We start from the raw sequence: 25,411 nt of genomic DNA on the forward strand, positions 1-25,411 counted from the left end.
GTTTAGCTCTGCTGTTTACATCTGAAGACTTGATTAGGTCTGGAAAAACTGCTTAGGCTGAGTTCACACCAGCGTTCAGCCTTTCTGCATGCAGGACTTCTGTCTCCGCTCCAAAATCATTTTCTGAGCGTAAACCTAACGGACCCCATTATAGTCTATGGGGTCCGTAGGCGCCGCTCGCCTCAGTTATGTGCCCAATCCGTCCTTTCCGTTCTCCTGCTCCTATAACGGAGCAGGAGAACGGAAAAGCTGAACGCTGGTGTGAACGATGCCCAAGTTATTCCCATGGACTTGAAACTGTATACAAGTCTATGACAGACTGAAATTGCAACATTGTTTCCGTTAGGCCTCATGCACACGACCTAAAAGAACGGATCTCCAAAAAATACAGATGACGTCTGTGTGTATTCCGTTTTTTGCGGAACGGAACAGCTGTCCCCTGAAAGAACAGTACTATCCTTGTCCGTTATGCGGACAATAGGAGGATATGTTCTATCTTTGAACGGAACGGAAAAATGGAAACAAAAGGCATACGGAGTACCTTCCTTTTTTTGGCGGATCCATTGAAATGAATGGTTCTGTATACGGAACGCAACAAAATGGAACGTAAGCGACAAAAAAAAAACAAAAAAAAAAAACGTGTGTGCATGAGACCTCAGGCTGTGCTACTTCCCCCCCCCCCCCCCCCCACTAGAAGGTTCTAGTTTAGATAGAAACTGTATAAAGTACAGCAGTCAGAGCTCCAAGTTGTCTGCAGATATGGACCAGTGCTTAGAAGAAGAGACTCTGTCAGACTGCATGAGTGACCAGAAGACACCGAGACATGGATACTGAGCAACAGATCTAGGGCCACCAGCCTTCTGGGAGAGAGAGGGACAGCTCGCCTCTATTGTTTTGCACTTGAATTGGTTACTGCAGACCCTGACTCTCTGGTCTTATTTCTTATTGGGGTGCACCACACCTTACAATCCCTTCCAGAGAGCAGCAACTCGTGGCGACACCTCAATAGTGTTTGGGGGACCCAGTGTAGCAGCCACTACATACTGATCCTTACTTACATCCTGTAATTTACTCCAGAGCTGCACTCACTATTCTGCTGGTGCAGTCACTGTGTACATACATTGCATTACTTATACTGGATCCTGAGTTACACCCTGCATTATACTCCAGAGCTGCACTCACTATTCTGCTGGTGCAGTCACTGTATACATACATTACTTATCCTGTACTGATCGTGAGTTACATCCTGTATTATACTCCACAGCTGCACTCACTATTCTGCTGGTGCAGTCACTGTGTACATACATTACTTATCCTGTACTGATCCGGAGTTACATCCTGTATAATACTCCAGAGCTGCACTCACTATTCTGCTGGTCGAGTCACCATATACAGGGAGCTATTCTCATGATATAGGCACACAGAGGAATAACTCTGCAAATTGCAAAAATAAATACAGGTGAAACAAAGACACCTTCCTTTGTCAAAATAGAGCATGAGGAAAGTGCCTACCCCAGGATTTGTAGGCCCCACATTCTCTTTATTCCAGATTTATTAGAAAGACTATTTCTTCTTTCTGAACCCTAATATCAATGAGTGAGGCCATTGACAGCCCGACTGACGAGATCCTGTTCATGTTACAGCTTGTACAGGGTTAGAAACAGGCAGGGAAGCCTCAGGAAACCGCTGAGGATGTAAGGACATTTAGTAACGGATACATTATAGCTGACGGCAGGTCTAACAGATTAAGGATCTAACAGATTCAAGTAAAAAACGAGGAGCGAGTGTCTGAACTCCGTATTTATTAAAACCTGCAACACATGAAGAAACCACAGCCTTATTTTGGAATGCTTTGCATATTATTCTGCAAAACATTTTGCAAACTAACGCATTATTTAACATCTCCATAGTGAAAATATAAAAGTTTTCTTGGATTTACTGTTTTGTAAAGTTTGGACACAGCGAGAAGCTTGGATAGAAGTGCAGAGAGGATGGCAGGCAGTGGTCGATGAGGATGCTCTGGTGACTGCACTATAGGTTAGTAGTCTGTAAACATGACACTAGATCACCGCAGTCCAGTGACCTGAAGATCCAGGAGGAAGTTCTAGAGCGGCCAGTTCTTGATCAACAAGAACTCCGAGTCCCTCATGACAATCCTTGAGCTGAAGCAAAACCCCCACCGGCACGAGAACTGGTGCATCGAATATCTTGGCCAGGAAAGTCTTCGGTAAGAAGACAGAATCGACGCAACTCCTGCCGTACCAGACCCTGCGCTCATCAGCACAGCTGCATCACATTTCCTTCATGAGGTCATTGGGGTGGAAGTGGGATCCCCCTGGGGTCGGTGACTTGACCTTCTTGTAGGTTCTTAACCAGCTGAGCCAGCCAGCGTTTGGTTGTGGTGTCATCCTTCAGTACCTGGGCGAATGTTGTGTCCTTCAGCTGGTCAGGAAGACATTGTCTCAGCGCCTCACGTGCTCTGTAACATAAAGGAGACATGCATATTTACGTAACCCCATATTTACAGCCATAAGTGCTATAATAGCTGACCTGCCGCTCACCGAGGACTGTATTTCCAGCAGATTGCTCCTTTTACAAACAACTATTAGAAGAATGCCACCTAGTGGTGACTGGAGGGAGACTCAATTTTAACAATCTAGTCTGTGTCTTTGCAGAGGGTGTGGAGCTCTGCATCAGAAATCAATGCAGAATATTAAAACATCAGATATCACCAAGTGCTGTAAATGTAGAGCATAGCTGACATTCTGCTGCAATGGCCAGGACTGGAGAAGAATCCCCACCATGGCATCTAAGTGCCTAGACAGAGGGTAGTGCCTCTTCTCTGCCACACATAGCAGCCGGGGTGCTAATAAAGGCCCATCCGCAATGAACTATTAGGCAATGACAAAGGAATAAGCCCCCTGACTTAAGAAAAAGTACAAGTGAATTAAAAGGAAAGGGGGAACATACCTGGGGTTGTCTGAGAGGCGAAGATAACAGCGCACTACATGTTTCAGCAGCCTAGCAGACGGTTCCTTGGAGAGCTGCAGCACCATTTTGCCCTACACATGACAAAATAAAAAATAAAACTTAATTGCAAACTATTCTGCATCACAGACAATAGGAGTAATATTGTTAGAATATGCCCCTATTGTCTTATAGGAGTGGGTCCCCACACCTATATCTAGAACGGAGCCCCGAAAGTGGTGGAGGGTGCACTGCGCATGCACAGCCTTCCTCCATTCATTCATTTTCTATGGGGCAGCCGAAAATAACGAGATTTTTGTATAACTTACCAGTAAAATCTCTTTCTCGCTCTTTCCTTGGGGGACACAGAAGACCTTGGGTATAGCTCATCTCCATAGGAGGCGTGACACTAAGTGAAAACTGTTAAGCCCCTCCTCCACAGCTATACCCTCAGCCTGGAGAGAGAGGCTGCCAGTTGCGTGTCCAAGTAGTGAAAAAAGGCAAAGTCCAAAAGTGGAACCAACAAGCCAACTACCCAACGGGTAAAACAACTCGGAAACCGTGTAGAGAAAAACAAAGAATGGGTGGGTGCTGTGTCCCCCAAGGAAAGAGCGAGAAAGATTTTACTGGTAAGTTATACAAAAATCTCGTTTTCTCGCCCAGTTTCCTTGGGGGACACAGAAGACCTTGGGACGTTCAAAAGCAGTCCAAAAGGGGGAGGGACCACAGCACCAAGGCGAAGCACCCGAAGGCATCAAGAAACCGCCGCCCGCAGACCAGGCGGCCCAAGGCAGCACCTGCCGAAGCCAGAGTAGGCACCCTGTAGAACGCTGTAAGGCAGACCAGTGACCGCCTCGCACAGACGCATGGCCGAAGCCAAATGCCTCCGGCCCAGGAGGCACCGACAACTCTGGTGAAATGAACGGAGACACCAAAAGCAGAACCCTGCCCTTGGTGCGGTAACCACAGCAATAACCACAGTGAGAAAGCGGAGGAAAGCCACCCCGGAGGCCACCAACCCGTTGCGCGGACCTCCTAGAAAACCAAGTGACCCAACGTCGACAAGAGCCGGAGATCTCAAAGTAAAAACCGCAAGGCCCAAACAACTCCCAAATCTGAAGAAGAGTCCGTTCCCGGGGGTGGAAAGGGGAGGACGAAAGTCTCGTCAAAATGAAAGACAAACACCACCTTCAGAAGGAAGGAAGAGACGGGATGGAGAACAGCCCTGTCCTGAGGAAAGAGAAGGCCCGGAACAAGAAGGGCCGCCACCCAGGCACCCGCCAGAGACACGACGGCTACGGAAACATAACCGTACAGGACAGAAGGAGTAGAGAGCGCTTCTGTAACGGCTCCAAGGGAAAGACTGGAGTGCCAAGAGCCCAGTATGCAATGCCCAGGGCGGTACCCAGGGGCAGTACAAGGGAACCCCAAGCCGCTCCATGGAAGAGGGTCCTGACAGGCCCAGAGGGCCGGGGAACGCTGAAAGGGGAAGGACAGCGCCGACACTTGACACATCAAGCAACAGAGTCCCAGTCCCAGATCTAGGTCGGACTGGAGAAAGACAGAACCATTAGGAGCGAACACTAGCGAGCACGCAAGAGTCGCCTGGGCAAGCGGGTGAAAACCCAATGCGAACAGGCGCAGACCCGAAACACGGGCAGTACGGTCGGCAAAAACTGGTCCCGTCGGCCCCCGAGCAACGTTGTCCTGTAACCACCCGGAGTGGGGGAGCAGAAGGACAGACGGAAAGGAACCGAAGGGTCCGCCCAGTAACCGCCAGGACAAGACAGGCTAAAGTCCATGTCGATGTAGCCACCACAGGAAGACGTCCTACAGTCCCGGTGTGGGAGATCTAATGACAATCTCGACCGAATGGGGGTTCCTCCCAAGTTACAGCCAGAGTGAACAAGGGAGACAGTACGAGGCCAAGAGGAACATCAGAACCATCCACATGAACAACCAAGCTCTCCCCAGAGGGGAGGGCAGTGAAGGAACCGCCACTGAAGCGCGGCCGGGGCAAAAGCCACACCGGAGGGAGCCGAGCCGAAGCCAAGCAGAGCCGGCGAGAAAAGGCAGTCGAGACAGAGGCCGGCATAACACCCTCCAACCGAAAGGAGTGGGCAACAGGGAAGCCATAGGACAGCTCAAAGGCAGAACCCCGCTCACTGAGACGCCCGGTTCACTGCCACGCAGAAGGCGAGTACCCTGAAGAACCCAAGGTGGAGGTCCTACGGACCTGGGTAAGCGAGCACCCAAGAGAAGCTGGGTGACCATCCCGAGAAAAGCGGCCCGAACCCGGTAGCGGACCAGCCTGAAGCGCGGAGGGGGCGCCAAAAGAAAAGACTCATACTGCACGACACCCGAAGAGGAGGAAACAGTAGCAGGCGAGGGAACAGCAGCCCCGCCAGAGCCAACGCCGAAAACGAGTGGCACTGCAAACGGCACTCTCGACCCAGTGACCACTTGCGCCGGGAAGCGAGTGCACGGGAGAACGAAAGGGCACCTATCAAAGAACCACGAACACTCCCCAGGTGGAAAGGCCAACGGACATGGTGGATGCCGACCAACGGGACCACAATATACAGGCCAAACCAGAGAAACGAGCACCACCCAGCTCGGCGAAGTAGAGAGCAGTAGAGCCCATCTACTATATCTAAGGAATACACCTTTGAATACAATGGCATTCTTTTAATGCTTGTATGACAGCACCCAAGGGTTACACAGGTGGACAGAATGATCTCTTTAGAGAAGAGCGCAAGGCCCGTGACAAGCACCACATCCCAAGAGAAAAAGAGGGAATGTCGCAGGAGGAAGTGAGGCATACGTACGAGCAGCCCCGCAAGCAGTGAGAAGGCCAACCCACCTATGGGAGGAGAAGGCATACACGGCCCAAACAACGGACAGAGTGCACCAGAAATACCGCTCACCGCAAAAAAATAGACACCCAGTGAAGGGGATCAGCCACAGAGTCCAACAGTATCAACGGAAGTGCAAAGTGCAACCTGAAAGGGAGTTATGCACAAGACATCAGTATGGCATGCGATGGAAATGCAGGCAGGCCCCCCAGAAAAGGGGGAAACGTATCTGGCAACACTGCAGCTGGTAAGAATGCAAAGGCCCGTCCCAAAGGGGGGATGCCCAAGGCCAGTAACAACTTCAGAGAAGTAGAACATACCATAGTCTGCCCAGAAGGTGACCAATCACATGGCCGCACAGTACCCAGCGGGAACGCAGGAGGGAGGTCCGCCCAGTGAAAGGGGGACATGCACGGGGTTATCCAACCATTAAGCGAGTGCGCAATAACCCACCTAACACCGAATACTGTGAGAGTGCAACTACTCCACAATGAAGGAGAACATGCAAGAATCCCGCACAGCATATCACGGACAGCCATGGGTCACGTGAGGGTGCAAATTTTTCGCCCATGGATGAGGAGGGCCGTGTATGGCCCGCAACACATCCGGCGAAAGAGCAGTATTCCACCCAGAAAGGGGCGGGGTAATGCACACGGCCGTCACCGCATCCAGCAAAAATGCAAGCACCCCGCCAAGGATGCGGGACATGCACATGGCCAGCAACGCACTGGCGAGAAAACAACCACAGTCAGCGGTGTTGTGCGTATGCCGCCTGAGGAAAGGATACATGCTCATTGCTGGCAGCGATTCCAGTGAGTGCAGCACACCACCCAAGGAAGGGGTCGTGCACATGGCCGGCAGCGAATCCAATGATAGTGCAGCAATCCACCTATGGAAGGAGTTCATGCACATGGCCGGCAGCAAATCCAGAGAGAGTGCAGCATTCCGCCTATGGACGGAGGTCATGCGTATGGCCGGCAACGAATCCGGAAAGTGCAGCATTCCGCCTATGGAAGGAGGTCATGCACATGGCCGGTTCATGCATATGGCCGGCAGCGAATCCAGCGAGAGTGCAGCGTTCTGCCTATGGACGGAGGTCATGCATATGGCCGGCAGCGAATCCAGAGAGAGAGAGCGCAGCAGTCCTCCTTTGGACGGAGGTCATGCGTATGACCAGCAGCGAAGCCAGAGAGAGTGCAACATTCCACCTATGGAAGGAGGTCATGCATAAGGCCGTAGCGAACCCAGCGAGAGTGCAGCATTCCGCCTATGGAAGGAGGTCATGCATAAGGCCGTAGCGAACCCAGCGAGAGAGCAGCGTTCCGCCTATGGAAGGAGGTCATGCATATGGCCGTAGCGAACCCAGCGAGAGTGCAGCGTTCCGCCTATGGAAGGGGGTCGTGCACATGGTCAGCATCGTATGCGGTAAAAGGGCAGTATTCCGCCTACAGAAAGGGGGTCATGCACAAGGCCAGCCCGCAGCCAGAGAGAGTGCAGTATGCCGCCTATAATGGGGGGTCATGCACATGGCCAGCACCGCGACTGGAGAGGGCGACTAATTCTGCCTATAGAAAAAGGCGGCCTGCACCTGGCCAGCGCCGTACCCCAGGAGAGGGCAAGGGTCCGCCTAGAAAGGGAAACATGTATACCTGGCCAGTGCCACGGAGCGCAACATGCCACCTATAGAATAGGGGCAGGCATACGGCCAGCGCTCTAAGGTCAGGCTGCAGTATCCTGCGCAGCCAACATAAAATACAGATATTTCATATATATGATATATATTCACACTTCATTATTAATATTATTATATTTTTTATTTTATTTTAATTTATTTATTTTTTTTTTTTCTATTTATTATTGTAAAACACAGCCTCTTTTAGGCAGGAAGGGGCCACCATATAAGAGCACAGCCTCACTGAGAGGCTAGCCATCCCAGGGTCTCCTCCAGATGGCAGCCGTCAGCGTCCAAGAGGTTAATACAGATCGGACCTGAGGGCGGTGCAGCGATCCCCTGGGGGCGGGGGGACCTCCGGCGGGAAGAATTCGCGCCTGCGAATGCCCGCCCCCTCCAATCGAGGCCGGAATATTGCGGCCTAGTAGGCCGCGAAGCCGGGGCCTAAAGTTTGCGGTGCCCGGAGGTACCGGCCGGGATCTGGAGGGAGCGAAGCGGCGCATGCACAATACCGGCCGCGGGAGCCCACCCCGCGGGCCGGAGAATCAGGGGGCCCGGAAGAAGGAGCCCGGGATAGAACCTTTCTGCGGCGCCCGACCGACCGGAAGACAGCCTCTCCGAGCTGCGGTCGGCCGGGGTCCGCTGAACACCGCAGTCATGCCGGCCGCGGGAGCCCACCCCGCGGACCGGAAACAAGGGCCCTACGCCGCAGCAGTCAGGAGAGGGCCCAGGCCCTGAGCCGTCCCAAGGAGGGATGCCTGCGCACCGGTAAGGCGATAGGGGGGGGATGGGGGACCCTGCAAGGAGAGAGGCAGCTCCCTGGGCGGCATGATAGGGACGCCAGCATAACCCCTCAGTGGATGCACCTATAGTGGAGGGGAGGAGAGGGAACTAATAAAACAAACTAGGGTGGCCAGACCAGTATGGGGGTCAGTCAAGCAGGAGACCGGGGTGGGGGGGAGGGGGTCGTAGGGCTGGAGAAGCCACTCTCTCACCACAGCCGTCTTCACCCTCGGTCCGTTCCAGCAGGGTCGCCCCTTCAGCTACTGGCACCGTAGTGGCAGGACGCTGGAAGAGGGACTTGGCGTGCGGGCGACCCTTACGCTGGCGGGATGCAGGGGAGCTGGGCTGCCCTGGTCCACCTTGCCTTCTGTGGGGGAGGCAGCAGTGCGTATACCGGCACTGGCGCAGCTCAACCCCGGGAGAAACAGAGAGGTCTAGTGCGTCTCTGTTGTCCCGTATTCTGGAACAAAAGAAAATAAAAAAGTAAAAATCAAAAAATTTTAAAAAACAACAAAGGAGAAAACAGCCCTGCAGTAGCAGGGAGTGTCTTGCCTCCTTGGACACTAAGCAAAAACTGGCAGCCTCTCTCTCCAGGCTGAGGGTATAGCTGTGGAGGAGGGGCTTAACAGTTCTCACTTAGTGTCACGCCTCCTATGGAGATGAGCTATACCCAAGGTCTTCTGTGTCCCCCAAGGAAACTGGGCGAGAAAGTAGAGCGCTGGCTAGGCCATTTCCTTTGAGCCCATAGAAGTGAATTGGAGCGGTGGCCGGTCATGCGCGTTGCGCTCCCCTTCACTTCTATGAGGAGCACGCTTGGTGGTGGCCAGACCGGAGGCCTCCAGCAACCACTTTGCGGGGCTCCGTTCCCGATATAGTTGCGGGTCCCAGCGATATGCCCCTATTGTCTGTGATGAGACAACCTCTTTAAAGGAGGCGGCTTATTCTGGTCTTCAAGCCACAGCATTTCAAAAAACAGAAATGTTATTTCTCTGTCAACATAGGCATATATATGAAGGGTCATTTTTCTGAGGGAAAGTGAAAGGAGCAGTGTCCATAACGGGTAATCGGGCTCCCACATGGAATGTATTTCCTGCAGTGGACACGCTCATCTGAAATTAGCCTAAGAGATTAAAGGAGTATTCCCATCTGGGAAGGATATGCTAGGATATGCCAATGTCAGATAGGTACAGTTTCCACCTAAGGGACCAGTTGCTCTTGCCAAAATGCAGTCCCTGAAGTGACTAGACTGCAGCCACCCTCCATGTGCAGCCACCCTCCGTTCATCATTATGGGAGTTCCGTAAATAGTCTAGCTTCTAGCAGTCCAATAGTAGTAAGTGGAGAGGAGGCCATGGTTGATTATACGCTTTCCATCCACTACTATAGGCCTTCAGAAAACAGCCGAGCACGCTCGCTTGGCTATTTATGGAACTCACAGATGAATGGAGAGCTTGTTGCACACACATGGTGTGCTGTTCTTCACATCAGGGGCCCCGTTCTGGAGACGGGAGCGCGTCCTAGAGGTGGGACCTGCACTTACTGGACACTGATGGCATATGCTACATCAATGTTCCAGATGGGAATACCCCTTTAATTTTAATCCCAGCAGTAAATAGAAGTGCACGCACAAGCGATGTGCCCTCACCATTACGGCGACTCACAGAAAGTCTGTACTTTCCACAGCATACTATGTGGTACAGGGAGAGAGGGGGTAAAAGCATAAGGTCCCCTAAAGGAGTGCTTTGGGTGTGTAATAATACTTAGTATTTGGCAATCAATACCATGAAGATGTCCAAATAATTATAGGAATTATTAAGATCTGGAAGATCTGTAAATGGGAACAGATCCTGGAAGGGAAACATTTCCATTTAGTTTTATAGATCTTTCCCTTTCCCTGTGAGCAAAAGTGACCAGTTCTAGAAGAATTTCAGAGAACGACTTGCTGAAATCTTACCAAGATCATTGCGACATGAGAGAAGCGCTCGTACGTCTGGCAGATGTAGGCCAGGCCGGTGTCATCCAGCAGGATCTTCTGCAGAATAAATGTGGCCACCTTAAAGAGAGAACAAACTTAGCAAGAATTGAAGTACAACATCTCAGATCTAAATAAGAGTCATTATGGCTGCAGCCTCGTCCAGACAGGAGGTGAACAGAGACCGAGAAGTCCATAAAAGCCGTCATTTCCTATCAGTAATCACTGGACACGAGAAGGCGGAGGCTGCTGTACCGTCTTAGAGAGTTCACTTCCAGACTCCATAATCCGCAGACACAGGGGGATAATTTCAGTCGTGAGGAGAAAGTTGATGACTTCTTGTTCATCCGTCTTTACCAGTGCTCCTAAAAGATGGAGAAAAGAACAACGTTACTTAGAGCGGCCTGTGCTCTGGTGATCTGACCCCCCAGGTACCTCACTTAGGGCCAATAACAGAGGACCCCCCCCCCCATTATATCCGTATTATCTCCAATACTGACATGAGAATAGGGATGGCTTTACAGGAATTATTTTAGGGTTGCGATGCCTTCACAAAAGTGACATACAATGAGAGCAGGCTACGGTCATTGAGATATCTACCACGTCTTACCGATGACTCCCAGGCTGGTCAGGCGGAGATATTCAAAGGGCCGGGTTTTGCTGACTGTGTGAAGGAAGGGATACAGGAACAAGGGAATGTGTGCAGCAAGAAAAGCCGACCTGAAATGAAATATGACATCATCATGTAGCGCGCTCACTGTCATGTCACTCACATATCTAAAGGCTTCATGAAAGTAAGTGATGGCAAAAAGCTAGACTATGCCATCACCTACCGATTCGGCTGCCTGGACACCAGCTGATAAATAAAGGGGTCACATTGCTTTTTTTGCTGACTTTTCTTGCACAAGGGGCGGCCGGCAGCAATGTGATATGCTGTAACATTAAAGGGCTTCTGTCACCCCACTAAACTGTTTTTTTTGTGTACTTATAATCCCTATACTGCGATTTATCCATACATAATGCGATTAATCATTTTGGTTCAGTAGATTTCGCTAAAAACGTACTTTTATAATATGTAAATTACCCGTCTACCAGCAAGTAGGGCGGCTACTTGCTGGTAGCAGCCACATCCTCCTATCATAATGACGCCCCCTCCGCATGTTGATTGACAGGGCCAGCGAACTGGATCGTTCTCTTCGGGCCCTGCCTGTTTGCATTCAAAATCTGGCACCTGCGCCGCGGCCATACCTGTCTTCAATCGGCGCATCCTCAATGCGCCTGCACCGATGACGTCACATCTACACCTGGCGCAGGCGCATTGAGGATGGAGCGACCAAGCGAGCGGCCGCCTCTCAGTGCGCCTGCGCCGATTGAAGACAGGTACAGCCACGGAGCAGGAGCCAGATTTTGAATGCAAACAGGCAGAGCCAGCAGAGAACGATCCAGTTCGCTGGCCCTGTCAATCAACATGCGGAGGGGGCGTCATTATGATAGGAGGATGCGGCTGCTACCAGCAAGTAGCCGCCCTACTTGCTGGTAGACAGGTAATTTACATATTATAAAAGTACGTTTTTAGCAAAATCTACTGAACCAAAATGATTAATCACATTATGGATAAATCGCAGTATAGGAATTAGAAGTACACCAAAAAAAAAACGTTTAGTGGGGTGACAGAAGCCCTTTAAATAGGGACATGTCCCCTCTCCTGACCGGCCTATTTTAATAGCTACATGCATTCCCCATGTAACCGTTCTGGAGCATCTATTCTTATGACTATGTTGTTTTATTCCTCTATTATTTCTATTAGAAGTTATGAATGAATTGCTAGCAGTCTGCAGTAAGGGTAAGGGGGTGGTAACATGTTGGGGGGTGTCCCTGCACAGTCTGAAAATGGCAACACTGATTGGATAGAGTCAGTCTCTGCAGGGACACACCCCCAACATGTCACCGCCCCTCTGTACCCTTACTGCAGACTGCTAGTAATTCATTCATAACTTCTAGTAGAAATAATAGAGGAATGGCACAACATAGAGCCATAAGAATAGAGGCTCCAGAATTATTATTACATGGGGAATGCATGAAGCTATTAAAACAGGCCGGTCAGGAGAGGGGAGCGGTCCTCTTTAAATCATGGGAATACTTTAATAATGCCTCTCACCGACAAGGTTATCGTTTACAACTATCCCCCTATCTCGATATTGTAAGTTTATAGGGAGAGTCCGCGCACCTAACTCTGATGTAAGCAGTCTCCTCTGTGACCTCATTGCTTTGAGTTTTACCCTTCATGTCTTCTTCAGATCTGAACTGATTTCCATTATAAAATAAAATGGGTACATTACTATACGTCTGATATGGGCCAAAAACGTGCTGCAAACAGATACTAGAGTGCTTACTTATGACAGAGCCGGAGGTGGTGGCACACTAAGTCCCGTAATAAAGGGACCTCCCGTGCTGCCTTACCATGCTGGGTCAGGTACCATACTATGGAAGAACAGCTGCATACCTATTGATCCACGCCTGTATACTGTAGCCTGCTACCCTAACAGAGGCCCCTGACTGTCAGCGACAGTCACCTGTCATTCCCTGCATGATGGTGGAGACCACTTAATCTGACTGCTCCTGGATCCCTTCCATTGTGCATAGGTGCTGAATGACAAATAGGAGAGTCTGATGCATGCCCAGATACAGGTAGCAGAATCCAGATACCGTACACATCCATTTGCCGTTCAGCAGCGTCAATTAGCCAACCACTTTACAGGCTCTGTTAGGGCCCATGCACCTCTATGCACACCCTTATTACTGCTCCAGACATTACAGAGCTGTAACATGGCCGTGTGCGTGATGCCTGCCTAACAGTTTATGTTTTTTCCCGGGTACCTGGTCTCTGGGTGAGAAGCCACACATTGCAGCAGGGCCAGTGCATTGCACACTCTGTTAGACTGATGTGCCGTCAGGGTTGGCGGATTAATGGATGGATAGATATTAACAATTTCCTGAAAAGAAGCAGATGAGAATTAGAATGATGAGTCCCGGTCACTGCACAAGTAAAATGACAGAACATCTGTGGAGACGGACCTGTAACAGCGCAGCAATAGTGCCGAATGAATGCCATAGCATAGGGGCGAGGTCTGGGACAGATTCCCGCTTCTTGCTCAGCTCCAGCAGGGCGTTCTCACGAGTCTCTGGGCTTGATAGCTCATTGATCCACTGATAGATCTTCTCCCTGTCTACTTGTGCTAAAGCTGCTGGCACAGGCTGTAAGGGGTGATGAAAAGAAAAAAGCTAATTTATTCCATGTTCTACAGACTACAACATACTGCCAGGAGGCAAGAAGTGTCTGGAGGGGTCTGGCAGTGCACCCCTCTCCAATATTAATATGTACACTCTGCCAAGCATTCATATGGTAAAGATAGAGGTCTTATATGTAAGGCCAGCTTAACAAATGAGGGTAGCCAGACTATTTAAAGCAGGCATGCTCAACCTGCGGCCCTCCAGCTGTTGCCAAACTACAACTCCCAGCATGCCCAAACAGCCTACAGCTATTGGCCTACAGCAGGGCATTGTGGAAGTTGTAGTTTTACAACAGCTGGAGGGCCGTAGGTTGAGCATGCCCGATTTAAAGGTTTTCCAAGATTTCCTCTGGATTGGTCATTAGTATCCGATTGGTCTGACATCTGGGACCCCCCGACGATCAGCTGCTTGAAAAGGCACCGGCGCTCATCGTAGTGCCACGGCCTTCTCTCTGCTTTTCCTAGGCCAGAGACGTCACGATCGTTGGTCACATGACCTGGGAGCGCAGCTCAGCCGCATCTAAGTGAATGGAGCCGAGCACGATACTAAGAACAGCTTCTATACAATGCACGGCGCTGTGCTTGGTGTGGTGCCCACAGGAACGCTGGTGCCTTCTCAAACAGCTGATCGCTGGGCGTCCCGCGTGTCAGACCCCCCATCAATCAGATGCTGATGACTTATCCTGAGGGTAGGTCATCAGTAAAAAAAAAATAAAAAAAAATCTCATAAAACCCTTTTAAAGTGATGGGCACATGCCACATACTATCCCCACATACAGAAGTAACAGAAACTGTATCTGTAACTTAACGGGGGCGACCCACCATATGAACTTTTCGCCGCTCCATAGGAGATGACAAGTTTCTGATCAATGAGTGTCCAACTGCTGGGGAAACCCCCACTGACCCCAAAAATGGGTCCTGGACTGAATGGTGTCGTGGTCGCGAATGCTTGCTGCCACTCCATTCATTCTTTTTGGGACTGTGGATACGCGATAGGATCTTATGGCATTGACAACCTCTTTAAAATGGATTCTCCAAATTTAATATACAGGTCCTTCTAAAAAAAAATAGCATATTGTGATAAAGTTTATTATTTTCTGTAATGTACTGATAAACAGACTTTCATATATTTTAGATTCATTACACACAACTGAAGTAGTTCAAGCCTTTTATTGTTTTAATATTGATGATTTTGGCATACAGCTCATGAAAACCCAAATTCCTATCTAAAAAAAATTAGCATATTTCATCCGACCAATAAAAGAAAAAAGTGTTTTTAATAGAAAAAAAGTCAACCTTCAAATAATTATGTTCAGTTCTGCACCCAATACTTGGTCGGGAATCCTTTTGCAGAAATGACTGCTTCAATGTGGCGTGGCATGGAGGCAATCAGCCTGTGGCACTGCTGAGGTGTTATGGAGGCCCAGGAGGCTTCAATGCGGCGTGGCATGGAGGCAATCAGCCGGTGGCACTGCTGAGGTGTTATGGAGGCCCAGGAGGCTTCAATGCGGCGTGGCATGGAGGCAATCAGCCTGTGGCACTGCTGAGGTGTTATGGAGGCCCAGGATGCTTCAATGCGGCGTGGCATGGAGGCAATCAGCCTGTGGCACTGCTGAGGTGTTATGGAGGCCCAGGATGCTTCCATAGCGGCCTTAAGCTCATCCAGAGTGTTGGGTCTTGCGTCTCTCAACTTTCTCTTCCCAATATCCCACAGATTCTCTATGGGGTTCAGGTCAGGAGAGTTGGCAGGCCAGTTGAGCACAGTAATACCATGGTCAGTAAACCATTTACCAGTGGTGTTGGCACTGTGAGCAGGTGCCAGGTCGTGCTGAGAAATGACATCTTCATCTCCATAAAGCTTTTCAGCAGATGGAAGCATGAAGTGCTCCAAAATCTCCTGATAGCGGCTGCATTGACCCTGCCCTTGATAAAACACAGTGGACCAACACCAGCAGCTGACATGGCACCCCAGACCATCACTGACTGTGGGTACTTGACACTGGACTTCAGGCATTTTGGCATTTCCCTCTCCCCAGTCTTCCTCCAGACTCTGGCACCTTGATTTCCGAATGACATGCAACAGTCCAGTGCTGCTTCTCTGTAGCCCAGGTCAGGCGCTTCTGCCGCTGTTTCTGGGGAATGCGGCACCTGTAGCCCATTTCCTGCACACGCCTGTACACGGTGGCTCTGGATGTTTCTACTCCAGACTCAGTCCACTGCTTCCGCAGGTCCCCCAAGGTCTGGAATCGGTCCTTCTCCACAATCTTCCTCAGGGTCCGGTCACCTCTTCTCGTTGTGCAGCGTTTTCTGCCACACTTTTTCCTTCCCACAGACTTCCCACTGAGGAGCCTTGATACAGCACTCTGGGAACAGCCTATTCCTTCAGAAATGTCTTTCTGTGTCTTACCCTCTTGCTTGAGGGTGTCAATGATGGCCTTCTGGACAGCAGTCAGGTCGGCAGTCTTACCCATGATTGCGGTTTGGAGTAATGAACCAGGCTGGGAGTTTTTAAAAGCCTCAGGAATCTTTTGCAGGTGTTTAGAGTTAATTAGTTGATTCAGATGATTAGGTTAATAGCTCGTTTAGAGAACCTTTTCATGATATGCTAATTTTTTTTAGATCAGAGTTTTGGGTTTTCATGAGCTGTATGCCAAAATCATCAATATTAAAACAATAAAAGGCTTGAACTACTTCAGTTGTGTGTAATGAATCTAAAATATATGAAAGTCTAATGTTTATCAGTACATTACAGAAAATAATGAACTTTATCACAATATGCTAATTTTTTTAGAAGGACCTGTAGATGCAAAACCAAGATAGGCTAAAAAGTTCTAAAAATTTGCCTTGTTAAAGGGGTTTTCCGGGAGTTTTATACAGATGACTCATCCTCAGCATAGGTAATTCATATCCGATATGTATAGGTCCGAAACCCGGAACCCCCTCCGATCAGCAGTTTGAGAAGACACCGGCCTTCTCTCTGCTTTTCTTTCCTAGGCCAAGTGACATCACATTCATCTGTCACGTGGTCTAGGAGCAGCTCAGTCCAATTCAAGTGAATGGAGCCGAGTGCAAAACCGAGCACAGCTGCTATACTAGGTGCGCTCTAAGAAGGCTGTGGTGCTATCAAAATAGCTGATCGGTGGGGGCCCTGGGTGTCAGATTCCCACGATCAGATACTTGTGACCTATCCGGAGTAAAAACAATCCTGAAAAACCCTTTTAATTTTTTATTGTTTTCAAGATCTCTGCTTGCTGTTGGTAGAAGAGAAAAGTTTCTGCATCCAAACCTTTCACAGCTAAGAGTTTGCTCCACTCACAGAGGATTGCCTAAGGGCACCCTCACACGGGAAGGAATGCATCTGCAGAAATACACACAGCTCTCCATGTATTCCTATGGAGTTTATATGGCTTATCCCACGACGATGACTTCTCCTCTACCACAGGATTGGCGATGTGTCTGACTGGTGAGAACCGACAGCTGTGACCCCCAGAACGGAACGTATGCTCACCACTCTATTCAACTGGGGGAACACGGGGCCCCAGCGGCTGGTCAGACACTGATGCCCCATCCTGTGAGGCTCTATTCACACATCCGCAAATGGGTCCGCATCTGCAATTTTGCGGAACGGGTGCGGACCCATTCATTCTCTATGGGGACAGAAAAGATGCGGACGGCACACAGTGTGCTGTCCGCATCCCTGTGCCGCGGCTCCGAACTTCTGGGCTTTAGCCCCGAAATTCCGGGCCACGGCTCCGCAAAAAGTAGAACAAGTCCTATTCTTGTCCGCAATTGCGGACAAGAATAGCAGTTCTATGTGGGGTGCCGGCCGGGTGTATTGCGGATCCGCAATACACTACGGACATGTGAATGAACCCTGAACATGAGGAAAAAAAGCCCCCATACAGCTCAACTGACTCAGAGCTCCTGACTCTCCCCCGAAACATTGTGGAGGAGAGAAGGATCAGGCGAAAATTAATATCTTCAATTCATCTTTCTGATCTGCCGGGAGATAAGTGTCCAGAGAAGTCTGCAGCAGCTTTCTCCTCCTTCCCCAAAGAACACACACAGGCGTTTGGCTGAGCTGAATGTGCGCAGAGGAGTTGTTAGGGAGTCTCACCAGGCTGCTCCATTCATTTCTATGGGGGCTCCGGGGATAGACAGCGGCCAGCTATCTGAGCGCCATCTCCGGAATGCCCATAGAAATGAATGGATTACCTCACGCATGAGCAACCGGCTGCTCTGTTCATTTTTTTTTTTTGGGGGGGGGGGGGTTGCTTCTTCAAAAGGAGTTAACTGGAAATCACAATCCGCAATAAAAAATAAAAATAAAATAAAAATACGGACGTGTGGATTCCAGCGGACAGGTTTCTGTCACACATGAAGGCGCCCCAAGTCATATTGCCGGATGCTACAGAAGCAAACGCTCAGCTGTCAGAGTTCTAAAAGTTCTATACCGGTCTCGACGGAAGAAAGTTTCTGTTCACAGACATTAAGCAGAGAGCTTGAAAATGGAAAGAAACTGAAATGCAGTATGAAGACGTTGCTAACTTTTCAAGACACAAAACTGAAAGGGAAAGTCTCCTCACAGACAACCCCTTTAACCCGAGAGCCGCCGTGGCGACGCACAGAAGTGATTCTACCAGGCTGCGCCATCCGCTGGGGGAATGCAGCATGACACGGCCTGGACCAACAACCTCCGAGAGCAAAACGTCCAAAAAACGAATAAATCAGAAGTCGCAGCAATAGTCGCCAACTCCACAAGACTGACAACCCCCTCAGCGGCCATATTGGATGTCACGTTAGTTCAGCTCTTCCTCCTGGACCTGACAACCCGTCATCAGTTAATCCGGTTGTCACTTTTGCACAAACGGCGGCCGCCACAAACAGAAAACATCTGAAGGTAACAAGTCTGTGACACCTTTTTCTGGGAAGTCTTTATCACCTACTGACTCCAATTAGGATAATGGAATCAACACCTTTGACCCCATGCTGGGTATAATTACCAGATGTGGATTCAGTTACATATTTATTCCCAGAATTTTTGTACAGTCACTCAGAATTGAGAAAGCTCGTTGGAAGAACGACTGAAACGTTTTCAAGAAATCTACAGGACGTCCAGTTGCCTTGCTTTATTCTTTACAGATATACTGAAGGTAACAAGTTGCGACCATTTCCCGTCAGCCATTCTTGGTTATTTCTGGTGGGACCATTACTGGCGTAACCGCAATAACGTCTCCCCTCGACGGCTTCCTACGAATACTATGCAACATTCTGACACCAGAACAGGGCGAACAGTCTTATAAATTATTAGTATGACTGTATTAGGAGTTATATTATAGATTACTAGTATAATAAGATATATTTATTGATAAGGCAGGGCTTGGGGGCTGCTGACCGCCATCTTTACGGTTGCCAGGCAACATCGACCAGCCTCACACCGCACTTTCCTGGTCGCGAGCTCACGGCGGCTGCACAGATGACCTGCTGTGGACGGGCCCCCTGGTCTGTGGCAGCTTCATCCCCCCCACCGGCTGTGTCTCTCAGGCCGACAGTCCCTCTAAGCGGCTGGTTGTTCCAGCCGGGGCCTCCTTCCCTCCCGGTCCTACTTACCGCCGCTGTGGCCAGGCTGTGCATGTCTGGAGCCCGCCTTCAGGCTCTCGGCTCTCTCCTCCCGCACCGTACCCTTCTCTTCTAAACTCCTACAACAACCGGAACCCCTCCTCCCGACGTCTCCAGCACACGTGACCTACGTCCGCGGAACCCGGATGACAGAATTAGCCCTGACGTCATCGGAGAGCGCCGCTGACACGTTACACTGCCCTACCTCGTGAGATTTCCCTACCCTCTGACTTCCTGTCGCATGAGCGATGACGTCGGGGGGCGTGTCTCACTTTTCTCCATCTGCGCATGCCCAAAAGGACACTCTAGTGAAAATCTTAAGGCTGAACTTAGCAGCACGCCGGGAACCTGCGCATGCGTCTGGGAGCCGAGACGCGCCTGCGCAATGTGATGGTAGGGAAAAATTACGTCCCAGTGCGCAAGCGCCGAGGGTAAACATGAATATCCATGCCAAAAGCACTTTTAACCCTTTGCAGGAGCTATTCTCATATTGGTTCTTGACTGATTGTCCTCCTATATATAGGTTCTATTATATAGGGGGTCTGTCTGCACAGTATATGGGGGGGTCTGTCTGCACAGTATATTTGGGGGGCTGTCTGCACAGTATATTTGGGAGTCTGTCTGCGCAGTATATAGGGGGCTGTCTGCACATTAAATGGGGGGGCTGTCTGCGCAGTATATGGGGGGCTGTGTGCGCAGTATATGGGGGGGCTGTGTGCGCAGTATATGGGGGGGCTGTGTGCGCAGTATATGGGGGGGGCTGTGTGCGCAGTATATGGGGGGGCTGTCTGCGCAGTGTATGGGGGGGCTGTCTGCGCAGTGTATTGGGGGGCTGTCGCACAGTATATGGGGGGGGCTGTCGCACAGTATATGGGGGGGCTGTCTGCGCAGTATATGGGGGGGGCTGTCTGCGCAGTATATGGGGGGGGCTGTCTGCGCATTAAATGGGGGGCTGTGTGCGCAGTATATGGGGGGGCTGTGTGCGCAGTATATGGGGGGCTGTCTGTGCAGTATATGGGGGGGTGTCTGCTCATTTATATAGGGAGGTCTGTGCAGTATATGGGGGGGCTGTCTGTGCAGTATATGGGGGGACTGTCTGTGCGGTACGGTATATTGGGGGATGTATGTGCAGCATATTTGGGGGGGGGGGGCAGTGTATTATATTTGTGGCCTGTGTGTTAGATGTGTACAACCCTATTTTAACAAAAAAAATAAAAAATTCCCTATATCTCCTATGCCATGGCATGTTTTTTGCTACGAAACTGCAGTCATCTCGTCACTTGGAGAAGGATAAGAAGCGGCCCCCATCCAGAAGGACACACCTGCCACCAAATCCGTCTCTCACTGGATTCTGTAATCCCCGTCTGCTGTGTATATGTGCACCGTCCGTCTGCTGCACTGCGTCTGTTCTGCCATTTGCTCTAACTATTTTAATAAAAAAAATTGTGTCACAACTCTGACCAGCATGTTCTCCTATGGAACACAAAGTACCTGAAGTGGTAAGAAGAAGCCCATGTGTGAGGCCCGCGCCCTGGCGGGAGCATTGAAGGGGCATCTGACAGGTGACGAGCTGCTCCTGTGTACTGTGATCACCGCGAGTTCAGAGGTCGGCACCCATAGGCTGTCCACATGCTGTGAATTACATCTCCCATCATGCTGGTAAAGTATTATGGGAGGTGTAGTCCAAAACATCTGGAATACCAAATGCGTATGAATGAAAAGCATGGTGTGTGACTGGTCAGTAACAAGGGTTGAAGCCTTGACGTGGCGTTACTGCTCACATGTGTATCCATGTGCCAATTCAACCAATGTGAGTGACTGTAATTAATACTGATTAGGTAACTATAAATACTGTGACAATGGAGAATTAAACGACTGTATCTCCTACACACTGCTTACACCGTGACCGTATCTCCTACACACCGCTTACACTGTGACCGTATCTCCTACACACCGCTTACACTGTGACCGTATCTCCTACACACTGCTTACACCGTGACCGTGTCTCCTACACACCGCTTACACTGTGACCGTATCTCCTACACACTGCTTACACCGTGACCGTATCTCCTACACACCGCTTACACCGTGACCGTATCTCCTACACACCGCTTACACCGTGACCGTATCTCCTACACACAGCTTACACCGTGACCGTATCTCCTACACACCGCTTACACCGTGACCGTATCTCCTACACACCGCTTACACCGTGACCGTATCTCCTACACACTGCTTACACCGTGACCGTATCTCCTACACACCGCTTACACCGTGACCGTATCTCCTACACACCGCTTACACTGTGACCGTATCTCCTACACACTGCTTACACCGTGACCGTATCTCCTACACACCGCTTACACTGTGACCGTATCTCCTACACACCGCTTACACCGTGACCGTATCTCCTACACACCGCTTACACTGTGACCGTATCTCCTACACACCGCTTACACTGTGACCGTATCTCCTACACACCGCTTACACCGTGACCGTATCTCCTACACACAGCTTACACCGTGACCGTATCTCCTACACACTGCTTACACCGTGACTGTATCACCTACACACTGCTTACACCGTGACCGTATCTCACCTTTTGGACTCTTGTACACGACTATATGCACTAAAACATGTATAGTGATAGTTAACGGGCGATATTGATCGTGCGTACAGGAGCACATGGCATCTTGATGTTGTTCATGTTGTGCCTCACAATGGGCTATTGTCCCGCATTCATATGATCGATTCTCTATTCGTGCTAAACAATAGCCCCACCTGAAGCTCGACTTGCGCAGCATCATTGTAATCTAGGATTGTGTGTACTCCTGTTGGCATGATCAATGCCAGTGTGGGACATATGGCCCTCTTGTAGGGAATACAGTCGTGTGAAAGAGGCCTTAAAATGAGTTTTCTCATCTCAGACAATAGGGGCATATCGCTTGGATATGCCCCCATTGTCTTATAGCTGCTGTTCCCCGCACCTATATTGAGAACTGGTCCCCGAAATTGGAGTATGGCGCAATGCGCATGCTCTGCCGCCCTCCATTCTTCTCTATGTTAGAGTTGTGGATTAGCAAACAGTGGTCGACGGACCCCATTAAATCTGGTGTCCTCCAGCCACAGCGCTACCTGCTCCGTTCTCAATATAGGTGCGTGTCCCATCGGTGGTACCCACACCTATCAGACAATGGTTGCATATTCAAGTGATATGCCACCATTGATTGGGATACCCCTTTAACAGCAGTTAGTCCCTTGTGTGTCCATTGTGGTAATCACACTAGTTATGTCATAGCGTCATAGGGAAATCATTAATCAAACTGTTAAATTACAATTTATTAATGAATTCCTGATGATGCTGATGGACCGTGACTCCCACAAGGGCTCAAATGAAAAGGGGCAAGATTGAACAACGAACAAGCCTTTGCTGTTCATGTGCCAATCATAGGGTCTACGATCAATAAAGAGCCAAAAGATCGCTCATTACTGATTGTATTGTTCATGGTTCACCTTTGGCAATAATGTAGTTTAGGGGGAAAAAAAATACCAAGGGCTTTTCAATAAACGTACAGTAGTGACCCTATGGTGGTTTTAATGTCACCACAGCGGTAGTGCCAAAGGGTACTGTTACCCTGTACCGGCCAATGAAAACACAAATACATCGAAGTTAACTATACATTTTTTTATTTTTGTATAAATTACAATATATCCATAAAAAAAAAATATATATATATACATACTATACAAAAAATAAATGTTTTTAGTGGAGTAGGACTGTCGTGTAGGTGGTTTGAGGTTGGCAATGGTAGCCCCCCTGTCCTCTTTATTCTCTGAGCTAAAAATACAGTCCACAAGAAAGGATGCAGGTTGAAATTGTGGGTTGTATAAGGGTCTGAGGAGGAGGGTACCCGAGCATGTGTAGAGGTGGTGGGGAAAATGGTGGGACGGAGAAGTAGAAAAGAGACAGAAGGGAACACATGCCCGGGGGCTGGGAATGGGAAGGTTGTCGGTAATGGTCACTGGTGTGGGATGAGGTTGTGGGGGCCGTGGCCAATTTCTGTGACACATTCTCTAAGCATGATATTAAACTCATGCAACTGCTCGGGCGTCATTGAGTCCACCAAATTGATTATGCTTACCCCATAATGGTAGTTAGGGCTGCATTGGATCGCCGACTCTGCTCCCTCCCAGCGGCGAATCAAGGCAGCACTAAACTCCTTCTGATGTTCGTCCAAACCTTCTACAGTGTTGGAAACAACCTCTACACGGTCCACATAATCATTTTGCTTTGGCCTACCGGATCTCTGCATGCTCAGCAGGGCTCTTAAATTTGGATGTCAACCTAAGAGCCTCTGTTGAGCAGAGGGATCCGGTAGGGGACCCGGATTCTCCCAAGCAGATGCATGAGGGACAGGAGGTCTGGCGTTGGCGATCCATTCATTTTCCGCATCAGGAGGTTGTTCAGTCTCCAGAGTGCTGCTCTTAGTTCTGTATGAAAAAAATTAAATAAAAATTTACCTTTAAAAACACCATCCATGTCCGATGCTACGTCTACATTACACCATAAGTTGGCTGTCCAAAACAGGGTAGCCAAACGCTCTGCTGTTACAGACAGTCCCTTAAAGGGAACCTGTCACTGGGATTTTGTGTATAGAGCTGAGGGCATGGGCTGTTAGATGGCCGCTAGCACATCCTCAATACCCAGTCCCCATAGCTCTGTGTGCTCTTATTGTGTAAGAAAACAGATTTGATACATATGCAAATTACCCTGAGATGAGTCCTGTCCCTGACTCCTCTCACATACAGGACTCATCTCAGGTTAATTTGCATATGTATCAAATTGATTTTTTTAAGCAATAAAAGCACACAGAGCTATGGGGACTGGGTATTGCGGATGTGCTAGAGGCCATCTAGCAACCCATGTCCTCAGCGCTATACCCCAAATCCCGGTGACAGGTTCCCTTTAAATTACATTTCTTTTTACATTTCATTTACATTTCTTTAAAAAATATATATAATTTACCTTCTTTGTGCCATTGTGCGTCGTCGTAAACCAAGGCCGCTATATATGTACTCCCTGAGGTTGCGCCGGACCCAATCGGGACTGAACCTCCTTCTTATAGTCCATCCTGAAGCCGTCCTGGATAGATCAGCGTTGTGTAACCTGTTTAAATGTTGGGAAAAAAAAACATAACATGATGTAAGGTTAAGAACAATATGAATGTTTAAAAAAAAAAATTGCTGTTCTTACAACATATCTTCTGAGACACCGCATTTAAATCCCCCCAGGTCTCAGAAAGGTCAGAACATATGTCCCTCTATGGCCGTGTAAGCAGTGTGTAGGTGATACGGTCACAGTGTAAGCAGTGTGTAGGAGATACGGTCACAGTGTAAGCAGTGTGTAGGAGATACGGTCACAGTGTAAGCAGTGTGTAGGAGATACGGTCACGGTGTAAGCTGTGTGTAGGAGATACGGTCACGGTGTAAGCGGTGTGTAGGAGATACGGTCACGGTGTAAGCAGTGTGTAGGAGATACGGTCACAGTGTAAGCGGTGTGTAGGAGACACGGTCACGGTGTAAGCAGTGTGTAGGAGATACGGTCACAGTGTAAGCGGTGTGTAGGAGATACGGTCACAGTGTAAGCGGTGTGTAGGAGATACGGTCACGGTGTAAGCAGTGTGTAGGAGATACGGTCACGGTGTAAGCGGTGTGTAGGAGATACGGTCACGGTGTAAGCGGTGTGTAGGAGATACGGTCACGGTGTAAGCGGTGTGTAGGAGATACGGTCACGGTGTAAGCTGTGTGTAGGAGATACGGTCACGGTGTAAGCGGTGTGTAGGAGATACGGTCACGGTGTAAGCGGTGTGTAGGAGATACGGTCACGGTGTAAGCGGTGTGTAGGAGATACGGTCACAGTGTAAGCGGTGTGTAGGAGATACAGTCACGGTGTAAGCGGTGTGTAGGAGATACGGTCACAGTGTAAGCAGTGTGTAGGAGATACGGTCACGGTGTAAGCGGTGTGTAGGAGATACGGTCACAGTGTAAGCGGTGTGTAGGAGATACGGTCACGGTGTAAGCGGTGTGTAGGAGATACAGTCACGGTGTAAGCGGTGTGTAGGAGATACGGTCACAGTGTAAGCAGTGTGTAGGAGATACGGTCACGGTGTAAGCGGTGTGTAGGAGATACGGTCACAGTGTAAGCGGTGTGTAGGAGATACGGTCACGGTGTAAGCAGTGTGTAGGAGATACAG

The 25,411-nt window shown here is 49.5% G+C and overlaps 1 protein-coding gene across 1 annotated transcript; it reads right to left on the minus strand.

Moving 5' to 3' along the window:
* Positions 1-1,782: 1,782 nt before the first annotated feature.
* Positions 1,783-19,289, minus strand: CNOT9 (CCR4-NOT transcription complex subunit 9). The gene is made up of 8 exons (XM_044304188.1): positions 19,149-19,289; positions 13,324-13,503; positions 13,126-13,241; positions 10,859-10,968; positions 10,504-10,613; positions 10,231-10,329; positions 2,971-3,062; positions 1,783-2,479 (listed from the first exon to the last, which is right to left on the minus strand). Exons 1-8 carry the CDS (start codon positions 19,170-19,172, stop codon positions 2,311-2,313), a joined length of 900 nt encoding a protein of 299 aa, XP_044160123.1. The 5' UTR covers positions 19,173-19,289; the 3' UTR covers positions 1,783-2,310.
* Between the last annotated feature and the right edge of the window lie 6,122 nt (positions 19,290-25,411).

This window comes from Bufo gargarizans, chromosome 8 (genome assembly GCF_014858855.1).
Source record: "Bufo gargarizans isolate SCDJY-AF-19 chromosome 8, ASM1485885v1, whole genome shotgun sequence".
Classification (NCBI taxonomy): Eukaryota; Metazoa; Chordata; class Amphibia; order Anura; family Bufonidae; genus Bufo; species Bufo gargarizans.